We start from the raw sequence: 13,977 nt of genomic DNA, 5'->3' as shown, positions 1-13,977 counted from the left end.
CTGTGCAAACACTGGATCGAGGTCAGAGGTGAGACATGGTCACTGTGCAAACACTGGATCAAGGTCAGAGGTGAGACACGGCCATTCTGCAAACACTGGTTCAGTGTAAGAGCTGACACAGGGCTACTGTGCAAACACTGGATCAAGCTCAGAGCTGACACATGGCCACTGTGCATACGTTGGATCGAGGCCAGAGTTGACACATGGCCACTGTGCAAACACTGGATTGAGGTCAGAGATGACACATGGCCACTGTGCAAACACTGGTTCAGTGTCAGAGCTGACACATGGCCACTGTGCATACGTTGGATCGAGGCCAGAGTTGACACATGGCCACTGTGCAAACACTGGACTGAGGTCAGATTTGACACATGGCCACTGTGCAAACACTGGTTCAGTGTCAAGGGTGAGACATGGCCACTGTGCAAACACTGGATCAAGGTCAGAGCTGACACATGGCCACTGTGCAAACACTCGATCGAAGTCAGAGTTGACACATGGCCACTGTGCAAACACTGGATCGAGGTCAGAGTTGACACATGGCCACTGGGTGAACACTGGATCGAGGTCAGAGCTGACACATGGCCACTGTGCAAACACTGGATCGAGGTCATGAGGTGACACATGGCCACTGTGCAAACATTGGATCGAGGTCAGAGGTGAGACATGGCCACTGTGCAAACACTGGTTCAGTGTCAGAGTTGACAAAGGGCTGCTGTGCAAACACTGGATCGAGGTCAGAGTTGACACATGGCCACTGGGTGAACACTGGATTGAGGTCAGTGCTGACACATGGCCACTGTGCAAACACTGAATAGAGGTCAGAGCTGACACATGGCCACTATGCAAACACTGGATCGGGGTCAGAGGTGAGACATGGCCACTGTGTAAACACTGGATCGAGGTCAGAGGTGAGACATGGCCACTGTGCAAACACTCGTTCAGTGTCACAGCTGACACAGGGCTACTGTGCAAACACTGGATCAAGGTCAGAGCTGACACATGGCCACTGTGCAAACACTGGTGCAGTGTCAGAGCTGACACATGGCCACTGTGCATACGTTGGATCGAGGCCAGAGTTGACACATGGCCACTGTGCAAACACTGGATTGAGGTCAGAGTTGACACATGGCCACTGTGCAAACACTGGTTCAGTGTCAAGGGTGAGACATGGCCACTGTGCAAACACTGGATCAAGGTCGGAGCTGACACATGGCCACTGTGCAAACACTGGATCGAGGTCAGAGGTGAGACATGGCCACTGTGCAAACACTCGTTCAGTGTCAGAGCTGACACAGGGCTACTGTGCAAACACTGGATCAAGGTCAGAGCTGACACATGGCCACTGTGCAAACACTGGTGCAGTGTCAGAGCTGACACATGGCCACTGTGCATACGTTGGATCGAGGCCAGAGTTGACACATGGCCACTGTGCAAACACTGGATTGAGGTCAGAGTTGACACATGGCCACTGTGCAAACACTGGTTCAGTGTCAAGGGTGAGACATGGCCACTGTGCAAACACTGGATCAAGGTCGGAGCTGACACATGGCCACTGTGCAAACACTGGATCAAGGTCAGAGGTGAGACATGGCCACTGTGCAAACACTGGTTCAGTGTCAGAGCTGACACAGGACTACTGTGCAAACACTGGATCAAGGTCAGAGCTGACACATGGCCACTGTGCAAACACTGGTGCAGTGTCAGAGCTGACGCATGGCCACTGTGCATACGTTGGATCGAGGCCAGAGTTGACACATGGCCACTGTGCAAACACTGGATTGAGGTCAGAGCTGACACATGGCCACTGTGCAAACACTGGTTCAGTGTCAGAGCTGACGCATGGCCACTGTGCATACGTTGGATCGAGGCCAGAGTTGACACATGGCCACTGTGCAAACACTGGATTGAGGTCATAGTTGACACATGGCCTCTGTGCAAACACTGGTTCAGTGTCAAGGGTGAGACATGGCCACTGTGCAAACACTGGATCAAGGTCAGAGCTGACACATGGCCACTGTGCAAACACTGGATTGAGGTCAGAGCTGACACATGGCCACTGTGCAAACACTGGATCGAGGTCAGAGTTGACACATGGCCACTGTGCAAACACTGGTTCAGTGTCAAGGGTGAGACATGGCCACTGTGCAAACACTGGATCGAGGTCAGAGCTGACACATGGCCTCTGTGCAAACACTGGATTGAGGTCAGAGCTGACACATGGCCACTGTGCAAACACTGGATCGGGGTCAGAGCTGACACATGGCCACTGTGCAAACACTGGATTGAGGTCAGAGCTGACACATGGCCACTGTGCAAACACTGGCTCAGTGTCAGAGCTGACACATGGCCACTGTGCAAACACTGGATCAAAGTCAGAGTTGACACATGGCCACTGTGCAAACACTGGATCGAGGTCAGAGTTGACACATGGCCACTGGGTGAACACTGGATCGAGGTCAGAGCTGACACATGGCCACTGTGCAAACACTGGATCGAGGTCAGAGCTGACACATGGCCACTGTGCAAACACTGGATCGAGGTCAGAGGTGAGACATGGCCACTGTGCAAACACTGGTTCAGTGTCAGAGCTGACACAGGGCCACTGTACAAACACTAGATCAAGGTCAGAGCTGACACATGGCCACTGTGCAAACACTGGATTGGGGTCAGAGGTGAGACATGGCCACTGTGAAAACACTGGATCGAGGTCAGAGCTGACACATGGCCACTGTGCAAACACTGGATCGAGGTCAGAGCTGGCACATGGCCACTGTGCAAACACTGGATCGAGGTCAGAGGTGAGACATGGCCACTGTGCAAATAGTGGATCGAGGTCAGAGGTGAGACATGGCCACTGTGCAAACACTGGTTCAGTGTCAGAGCTGACACATGGCCACTGTACAAACACTGGATCATGGTCACAGCTGACACATGGCCACTGTGCATACATTGGATCGAGGTCAGAGTTGACACATGGCCACTGTGCAAACACTGGATCAAGGTCAGAGCTGACACATGGCCACTGTGCATACATTGGAACGAGGTCAGAGCTGAGACATGGCCACTGTGTAAACACTGGATCGAAGTCAAAGTTGACACATGGCCACTGTGCAAACACTGGATCAAGGTCAGAGCTGACACATGGCCACTGTGCATACATTGGAACGAGCTCAGAGCTGAGACATGGCCACTGTGTAAACACTTGATCGAAGTCAAAGTTGACACATGGCCACTGTGGAAACACTGGATCGAGGTCAGAGTTGACACATGGCCACTGTGCAAACACTGGATCGAGGTCAGAGCTGACACATGGCCACTGTGCAAACACTGGATTGAGGTCAGAGCTGACACTTGGCCACTGTGCAAACACTGGATCGAAGTCAGAGTTGACACATGGCCACTGTGCAAACACTGCATCGAGGTCAGAGGTGAGACATGGCCACTGTGCAAATAGTGGATCGAGGTCAGAGGTGAAACATGGCCACTGTGCAAACACTGTATCAAGGTCAGAGGTGAGACATGGCCACTGTGCAAACACTGGTTCAGTGTCAGAGCTGACACATGGCCACTGTACAAACACTGGATCAAGGTCAGAGCTGACACATGGCCACTGAGCAAACATTGGATCGAGGTCAGAGCTGGCACATGGCCACTGTGCAAACACTGGATCGAGGTCAGAGGTGAGACATGGCCACTGTGCAAACACTGGATCGAGGTCAGAGGTGAGACATGGCCACTATGCAAACACTGGTTCAGTGTCAGAGCTGACACATGGCCACTGTACAAACACTGGATCGAGGTCAGAGTTGACACATGGCCACTGTGCAAACACTGGATCGAGGTCAGAGTTGACGCATGGCCACTGTGCAAACACTGGTTCAGTGTCAAGGGTGAGACATGGCCACTGTGCAAACACTGGATCGAGGTCAGAGTTGACACATGGCCACTGTGCAAACACTGGTTCAGTGTCAAGGGTGAGACATGGCCACTGTGCAAACACTGGATCGAGGTCAGAGGTGAGACATGGCCACTGTGCAAACACTGGTTCAGTGTCAGAGCTGACACATGGCCACTGTACAAACACTGGATCGAGTTCAGAGTTGACACATGGCCACTGTGCAAACACTGGATCGAGGTCAGAGTTGACACATGGCCACTGTGCAAATGCTGGTTCAGTGTCAAGGGTGAGACATGGCCACTGTGCAAACACTGGATCAAGGTCAGAGTTGACACATGGCCACTGTACAAACACTGGATCAAGGTCAGAGTTGACACATGGCCACTGTGCAAACACTGGATCGAGGTCAGAGTTGACACATGGCCACTGTGCAAATACTGGTTCAGTGTCAAGGGTGACACATGGCCACTGTGCAAACACTGGATCAAGGTCAGAGCTGACACATGGCCTCTGTGCAAACACTGGATTGAGGTCAGAGCTGACACATGGCTTCTGTGCAAACACTGGATCGAGGTCAGAGCTGACACATGGCCTCTGTGCAAACACTGGATCAAGGTCAGAGCTGACACATGGCCACTGTGCAAACACTGGATTGAGGTCAGAGCTGACACATGGCCACTGTGCAAACACTGGATCGAGGTCAGAGTTGATACATGGTCACTGTGCAAACACTGATCGAGGTCAGAGTTGACACGTGGCCACTGGGTGAACACTGGATTGAGGTCAGTGCTGACACATGGCCACTGTGCAAACACTGAATCGAGGTCAGAGCTGACACATGGCCACTGTGCAAACACTGGTTCGAGGTCAGAGTTGATACATGGCCACTGTGCAAACACTGATTGAGGTCAGAGTTGACACATGGCCACTGGGTGAACACTGGATCGAGGTCAGAGCTGACACATGGCCACTGTGCAAACACTGAATCGAGGTCAGAGCTGACACATGGCCACTGTGCAAACACTGGATCGAGGTCAGAGGTGAGACATGGCCACTGTGCAAATACTGGATCGAGGTCAGAGGTGAGACATGGCCAATGTGCAAACACTGGATCGAGGTCAGAGGTGAGACATGGCCAATGTGCAAACACTGGTTCAGTGTCAGAGCTGACACAGGGCCACTGTGCAAACACTGGATCGAGGTCAGAGGTGAGACATGGCCACTGTGCAAACACTGGATCGAGGTCAGAGGTGAGACATGGCCACTGTGCAAACACTGGTTCAGTGTCAGAGCTGACACATGGCCACTGTACAAACACTGGATCAAGGTCAGAGCTGACACATGGACACAGTGCAAACACTGGATCAATGTCTGAGCTGACACATGGCCACTGTGCGAACACTGGATCAATGTCTGAGCTGACACATGGCCACTGTGCAAACAGTGGATCAATGTCTGAGCTGACACATGGCCACTGTGCAAACACTGGATCAAGTCTGAGCTGACACATGGCCACTGTGTAAACACTGGATCCAAGGTCAGAGCTGACACATGGCCACTGTGCAAACACTGGATCAAGGTCAGAGCTGACACATGGCCACTGTGCATACATTGGATCGAGGTCAGAGTTGACACATGGCCACTGTGCAAACACTGGATCAAGGTCAGAGCTGACACATGGCCACTGTGCATACATTGGAACAAGGTCAGAGCTGAGACATAGCCACTGTGTAAACACTGGATCGAAGTCAAAGTTGACACATGGCCACTGTGCAAACACTGGATCAAGGTCAGAGCTGACACATGGCCACTGTGCATACATTGGAACGAGCTCAGAGCTGAGACATGGCCACTGTGTAAACACTTGATCGAAGTCAAAGTTGACACATGGCCACTGTGGAAACACTGGATCGAGGTCAGAGTTGACACATGGCCACTGTGCAAACACTGGATCGAGGTCAGAGCTGACACATGGCCACTGTGCAAACACTGGATTGAGGTCAGAGCTGACACTTGGCCACTGTGCAAACACTGGATCGAAGTCAGAGTTGACGCATGGCCACTGTGCAAACACTGCATCGAGGTCAGAGGTGAGACATGGCCACTGTGCAAATAGTGGATCGAGGTCAGAGGTGAAACATGGCCACTGTGCAAACACTGTATCAAGGTCAGAGGTGAGACATGGCCACTGTGCAAACACTGGTTCAGTGTCAGAGCTGACACATGGCCACTGTACAAACACTGGATCAAGGTCAGAGCTGACACATGGCCACTGAGCAAACATTGGATCGAGGTCAGAGCTGGCACATGGCCACTGTGCAAACACTGGATCGAGGTCAGAGGTGAGACATGGCCACTGTGCAAACACTGGATCGAGGTCAGAGGTGAGACATGGCCACTATGCAAACACTGGTTCAGTGTCAGAGCTGACACATGGCCACTGTACAAACACTGGATCGAGGTCTGAGTTGACACATGGCCACTGTGCAAACACTGGATCGAGGTCAGAGTTGACGCATGGCCACTGTGCAAACACTGGTTCAGTGTCAAGGGTGAGACATGGCCACTGTGCAAACACTGGATCGAGGTCAGAGTTGACACATGGCCACTGTGCAAACACTGGTTCAGTGTCAAGGGTGAGACATGGCCACTGTGCAAACACTGGATCGAGGTCAGAGGTGAGACATGGCCACTGTGCAAACACTGGTTCAGTGTCAGAGCTGACACATGGCCACTGTACAAACACTGGATCGAGTTCAGAGTTGACACATGGCCACTGTGCAAACACTGGATCGAGGTCAGAGTTGACACATGGCCACTGTGCAAATGCTGGTTCAGTGTCAAGGGTGAGACATGGCCACTGTGCAAACACTGGATCAAGGTCAGAGTTGACACATGGCCACTGTGCAAACACTGGATCGAGGTCAGAGTTGACACATGGCCACTGTGCAAATACTGGTTCAGTGTCAAGGGTGACACATGGCCACTGTGCAAACACTGGATCAAGGTCAGAGCTGACACATGGCCTCTGTGCAAACACTGGATTGAGGTCAGAGCTGACACATGGCTTCTGTGCAAACACTGGATCGAGGTCAGAGCTGACACATGGCCTCTGTGCAAACACTGGATCAAGGTCAGCGCTGACACATGGCCACTGTGCAAACACTGGATTGAGGTCAGAGCTGACACATGGCCACTGTGCAAACACTGGATCGAGGTCAGAGTTGATACATGGTCACTGTGCAAACACTGATCGAGGTCAGAGTTGACACGTGGCCACTGGGTGAACACTGGATTGAGGTCAGTGCTGACACATGGCCACTGTGCAAACACTGAATCGAGGTCAGAGCTGACACATGGCCACTGTGCAAACATTGGTTCGAGGTCAGAGTTGATACATGGCCACTGTGCAAACACTGATTGAGGTCAGAGTTGACACATGGCCACTGGGTGAACACTGGATCGAGGTCAGAGCTGACACATGGCCACTGTGCAAACACTGAATCGAGGTCAGAGCTGACACATGGCCACTGTGCAAACACTGGATCGAGGTCAGAGGTGAGACATGGCCACTGTGCAAATACTGGATCGAGGTCAGAGGTGAGACATGGCCAATGTGCAAACACTGGATCGAGGTCAGAGGTGAGACATGGCCAATGTGCAAACACTGGTTCAGTGTCAGAGCTGACACAGGGCCACTGTGCAAACACTGGATCGAGGTCAGAGGTGAGACATGGCCACTGTGCAAACACTGGATCGAGGTCAGAGGTGAGACATGGCCACTGTGCAAACACTGGTTCAGTGTCAGAGCTGACACATGGCCACTGTACAAACACTGGATCAAGGTCAGAGCTGACACATGGTCACAGTGCAAACACTGGATCAATGTCTGAGCTGACACATGGCCACTGTGCGAACACTGGATCAATGTCTGAGCTGACACATGGCCACTGTGCAAACAGTGGATCAATGTCTGAGCTGACACATGGCCACTGTGCAAACACTGGATCAAGTCTGAGCTGACACATGGCCACTGTGTAAACACTGGATCCAAGGTCAGAGCTGACACATGGCCACTGTGCAAACACTGGATCAAGGTCAGAGCTGACACATGGCCACTGTGCAAACACTGGATCAAGGTCAGAGCTGACACATGGCCTCTGTGCAAACACTGGATTGAGGTCAGAGCTGACAAATGGCCTCTGTGCAAACACTGGATCGAGGTCAGAGCTGACACATGGCCTCTGTGCAAACACTGGATCAAGGTCAGAGCTGACACATGGCCACTGTGCAAACACTGGATTGAAGTCAAAACTGACACATGGCCACTGTGCAAACACTGGATCGAGGTCAGAGTTGATACATGGCCACTGTGCAAAAACTGATCGAGGTCAGAGTTGACACGTGGCCACTGGGTGAACACTGGATTGAGGTCAGTTCTGACACATGGCCACTGTGCAAACACTGAATCGAGGTCAGAGCTGACACATGGCCACTGTGCAAACACTGGATCGAGGTCAGAGTTGACACATGGCCACTGTGCAAACATTGATTGAGGTCAGAGTTGACACATGGCCACTGGGTGAACACTGGATCGAGGTCAGAGCTGACACATGGCCACTGTGCAAACACTGAATCGAGGTCAGAGCTGACACATGGCCACTGTGCAAACACTGGATCGAGGTCAGAGGTGAGACATGGCCACTGTGCAAATACTGAATCGAGGTCAGAGGTGAGACATGGCCACTGTGCAAACACTGGATCGAGGTCAGAGGTGAGACATGGCCAATGTGCAAACACTGGTTCAGTGTCAGAGCTGACACAGGGCCACTGTGCAAACACTGGATCGAGGTCAGAGGTGAGACATGGCCACTGTGCAAACACTGGATCGAGGTCAGAGGTGAGACATGGCCACTGTGCAAACACTGGTTCAGTGTCAGAGCTGACACATGGCCACTGTACAAACACTGGATCAAGGTCAGAGCTGACACATGGCCACTGTGCAAACACTGGATCGAGGTCAGAGCTGACACATGGCCACTGTGTAAACACTGGATCAAGGTCAGAGCTGACACATGGTCACAGTGCAAACACTGGATCAATGTCTGAGCTGACACATGGCCACTGTGCAAACACTGGATCAATGTCTGAGCTGACACATGGCCACTGTGCAAACAGTGGATCAATGTCTGAGCTGACACATGGCCACTGTGCAAACACTGGATCAAGTCTGAGCTGACACATGGCCACTGTGTAAACACTGAATCGAGGTCAGAGCTGACACATGGCCACTGTGCAAACACTGGATCGAGGTCAGAGGTGAGACATGGCCCTGTGCAAATACTGAATCGAGGTCAGAGGTGAGACATGGCCACTGTGCAAACACTGGATCGAGGTCAGAGGTGAGACATGGCCAATGTGCAAACACTGGTTCAGTGTCAGAGCTGACACAGGGCCACTGTGCAAACACTGGATCGAGGTCAGAGGTGAGACATGGCCACTGTGCAAACACTGGATCGAGGTCAGAGGTGAGACATGGCCACTGTGCAAACACTGGTTCAGTGTCAGAGCTGACACATGGCCACTGTACAAACACTGGATCAAGGTCAGAGCTGACACATGGCCACTGTGCAAACACTGGATCGAGGTCAGAGCTGACACATGGCCACTGTGTAAACACTGGATCAAGGTCAGAGCTGACACATGGTCACAGTGCAAACACTGGATCAATGTCTGAGCTGACACATGGCCACTGTGCAAACACTGGATCAATGTCTGAGCTGACACATGGCCACTGTGCAAACAGTGGATCAATGTCTGAGCTGACACATGGCCACTGTGCAAACACTGGATCAAGTCTGAGCTGACACATGGCCACTGTGTAAACACTGGATCCAAGGTCAGAGCTGACACATGGCCACTGTGTAAACACTGGATCAAGGTCAGAGTTGACACATGGCCACAGTGCAAACACTGGATCAATGTCTGAGCTGACACACGGCCACTGTGCAAACACTGGATCAAGGTCAGAGCTGACACATGGTCACAGTGCAAACACTGGATCGAGGTCAGAGCTGACACATGGCCACTGTGCAAACACTGGATCGAGGTCAGAGCTGACACATGGCCACTGTGCAAACACTGGATCAAGGTCAGAGCTGACACATGGCCACTGTGCAAACAATGGATCAAGGTCAGAGCTGACACATGGCCTCTGTGCAAACACTGGATCAAGGTCAGAGGTGAGACATGGCCACTGTGCAAACACAGGTTCAGCGTCAGGGGTAAGACATGGCCACTGGCCGAAAATTGGATCGGGGTCAGAGGTGAGGTATGGCCAAATGGGTGCACACTGGATCGGGACCAGAAGTGATGTTTCTCCTCTCACTGGCTAGAATGGGATATGGGTGATGTATCAGAGGTTAAATAACACTAGTGAAATGCCTCAATAAGAGAAAACTGTGTGAAAGACAAAGCAAAAAACGTGTTTTATACAATACATTGTCAATAGACTAAATTCCAGAATAGAGGCGGTAGAATTATGCCAACCAACCTGGGCTTACTAATGTAATAACTTCTGGTGCCAGCAGGTGGTGGCATATTCCTTTCTACACATGGGCGTCACTGGCTCACTTTTTGGCAGCGTTTGATTGCAGAGTGAGGAGTCGACGGACTAACAGGAGACAGAACTACTCACAGAGGATAATTACTGGATAACACACCACAACTACAGACTTGGCTAGTTGGAGTGGCTATCTAAAAACAAAAAAACTGCGGATGCTGGAAATCCAAAACAAAAACAAAAACAGAATTACCTGGAAAAACTCAGCAGGTCTGGCAGCATCGGCGGAGAAGAAAAGAGTTGACGTTTCGAGTCCTCATGACCCTTCGACAGAACTTGAGTTCGAGTCCAAGAAAGAGTTGAAATATAAGCTGGTTTAAGGTGTGTGTGTGGGGGGTGGAGAGAGAGAGAGAGAGAGAGGTGGAGGGGGGGCGGTGTGGTTGTAGGGACAAACATGGCAGACTTTACCAACATCAATATACCTGTCCAAATCGATTAAAACAAATCCCTCAATTAGAGAATAGAGGAACTCCACTTGGATTGTAACCAAGTCATTTTCTCCCAAGCAAAAGTCAAGTCTCAAGACATTTTTTTTTAAAATGAGAATCAGTAACATGTCCTCTTACATGTTTTGCTTCACCGCCAAGTGATAGGGATTACAATTCAAAGTGGAAGTTGAAGAAGCCTTTACTTTATTCCATTTGTTGCTATGACCTGAGGCTGTTGACCAATTCCTGTTGTCCGGTGAATTTTGCCAACTTTCCAGACACACATGTTCTGACGTTAGTGACAGGATTAGCGGATTATAAACTTAACAGGAGCCTCAATGTTACGAGGAACCTCTTACAGCCATTCATGCTGATTGGTTTCGATGACAATATTACAGCGAATCCAATATCTGAAGTCATTCCTAACTAGAAATTCAGAAAGGACTGCTGCTTCCTCAAGCACAAACCCATGTCAAAAATTGTGCTTGATTCATGGAAAAAAATCACGTTCTCATTAACTTTTTGGATGGCTTTGCAAGTCGTGAACAAAATTTCATGTTGCCGTAGGGTTCTGAAATACTTTTGTTCCACATATTTTACAGACAGTAGTCCTCTTTATGACCAAACTTCCATGACTTTTATAACCAAATTATACAGTTTTTGGTGATATGATTGTTGTATAGCAATATGCACACAAAGCAATTAGCAAAGTGACCTCAGCATTTCAGCATTTAATGCAGTTACCACATGCGATACATGTAACACGATCGAGGTTTCGCTTGTGTGTGCTGATGACCAGCTTCCTTCTCCCTCTGTCCTATCCCTTCATCCTGTTCCATTCACCTGTCCCTCCCCCTTGTTCAGGCATGCAGCTATGGATGGGTCTGGGGTGACCATGAGAGACCATAAGACCATAAGACACAGGAGCAGAAATTAGGCCATTCGGCCCATCGAGTCTGCTCTGCCATTCAATCATGCCTGATAAGTTTCTCAACCCCATTCTCCCGCCTTCTCCCCGTAACCTATAAGACCATAAGACATAGGAGCAGAAATTAGGCCATTCGGCCCATCGAGTCTGCTCCGCCATTCAAGAGAAGGCTGGGGGCAGCCATGGATGGTCAAGGTCCGCTCTGGAAGGCTCAGCTCAGGAACAGCCATGGAAACTATTTCAGGCAGCCAGTGGTTAGGATCTGGAACCTGCTGCCTGAGAGTGTGGTGAAAGCGGATTCAATCGAGGAATTCAAAAGGGAATTGGATCATTATCTGAAAAGGAAAACTGTGCAGGGCTACAGGGGAAAAGGACAGGGAGTGTCACTCGTCGATCGGCCGAATGGCCTCTTTCTGTGCTGTAATCATTCTATGATTCATTGTACCCTTTATTTAGTTCATGAGTTGGAGTTGCATCCTCCATCTCCGGATGTTTCCACAGACACAAACAAACAGAGCAGGACCTGCACCAGGCCTGTCACAAAGCAGGCAATGGGGAGCCTGAAGTAGTGACCATCCCAGATTGACAGGTTGCTCAGCCAATCGATGCTGCGGATCTGGCATTCCCTTCTCCAAAGCAGCCAATCAGTGGTGGCAATGGGTGGGATTAGGCAGGAGAAGAACAAAACCCGGGCTGGATTCCAGACGTAGTGGTTCAAGCCAAAACACAATCGATTGTATCGTGACAGGACTGAAAGAAATTTTATTTAAACCGAGGGATGTCACCAACTCAATTTTCTTCAAGTCAAGTCACAAATCAAAAAAAATTAACTCGCGCCAGCCTCAAGTCCAAATTGTTGCTTCAACAGAGTGCAGGAGAGGTTTACAAGAATGGTTCCAGAGATGAGAAACTTCACCAAGGGGACAGATTGGAGAGGTTGGGACTGTTCTCCTGGGAGAGAAGAAGGCTGAGAGGAGATTTGATAGAGATGTTCAAAATCATGAGGGAGATAGGGAGAAGCTGTCCCTTTTTATAAAAGGATCAAGAACAAGAGGGCACAGATTTAAAGTGATTTGCAACAAAAGCAAATGTGACATGAGAAAAAGCTTTTTCACACAGCGAGTGGTTCGGGTCTGGAATGCACTGCCTGGAAGTGTGGTGGAGGCAGGATCAATCGAGGCTTTCAAGAGGGCATTAGATGATTATTTGAATAGAAACAATGTGCAGGGGTACAGGGTAAAGGCAGGGCAATGGCACTAGGTCATAATGCTCATTTGGAGAGTCAGTGCAGATACGATGGGCTGAAGGCCTCCTGTGCTGTAAAGATTCTGTGATTCTGTGATCTTAAATTGGAATATTTATAAAGAAATGAAATCATCCACCGACAGAAACAAGGTCAATGAATTTAACCCTAGTGTGAGCTGCAATAAAATGTTAAAATCAGGTACAGCACGGTGTTAGATACAGAGTAAATCTCCCTCTACACTGTCCCATCAAATACTCCCAGGACAGGTATAGCTCGGGGTTAGATACAGAGTAAAGCTCCCTCTACACTGTCCCCATCAAACACTCCCAGGACAGGTACAGCACAGGGTTAGATACAGAGTAAAGCTCCTTCTACACTGTCCTCATCAAACACTCCCAGGGTAGGTACAGCACGGGGTTAGATACAGAGTAAAGCTCCCTCTACACTGTCCCCATCAAACACTCCCAGGACAGGTACAGCACGGGGTTAGATACAGAGTAAAGCTCCCTCTGCACTGTTTTTAGTGCTATGAGAGGAATCTGATTTCAGTGAGGATTCTGTGAGCTAGCCGGTTACTGGTTTTGACCTAACAGGTGTTTGAGCCTCAGGTGATCTGCCCCAATGTGCCTCAGTTGAAGGTGATCTGCATTCAGTGATGTGGATCAGCATGCTTTCCATCCTTACCTTCCTTCAGCTTTGCATTCAGCACTTTGGGAACATTTTCTCGGATGAAAGAATAACTCTTCATCATTAAACGAATCTGTTAAAAAAAATAAACCCAATTATCCATTCAGCTATCACAAAAATTCTGCTTCAAATCTCATCCACGAAAAGCCATTCCGAGCTCAGGTC

At 50.0% G+C, this 13,977-nt stretch overlaps 1 protein-coding gene across 1 annotated transcript in view; it reads right to left on the bottom strand.

The window, feature by feature from the left end:
- The window catches only part of LOC121273198 (sterol O-acyltransferase 1-like), an 87,464-nt gene that overhangs the window by 23,039 nt on the left and 50,448 nt on the right, over nt 1-13,977 (bottom strand). The window contains exon 8 of the mRNA XM_041180188.1: nt 13,810-13,885. Coding sequence (XP_041036122.1) covers nt 13,810-13,885 — 76 coding nt within the window. The remainder of the gene's footprint in view (nt 1-13,809; nt 13,886-13,977) is intronic.

Source organism: Carcharodon carcharias, chromosome X (assembly GCF_017639515.1).
Source record: "Carcharodon carcharias isolate sCarCar2 chromosome X, sCarCar2.pri, whole genome shotgun sequence".
NCBI lineage: Eukaryota > Metazoa > Chordata > Chondrichthyes > Lamniformes > Lamnidae > Carcharodon > Carcharodon carcharias.
This window is presented reverse-complemented; position numbering and strand designations above follow the sequence as displayed.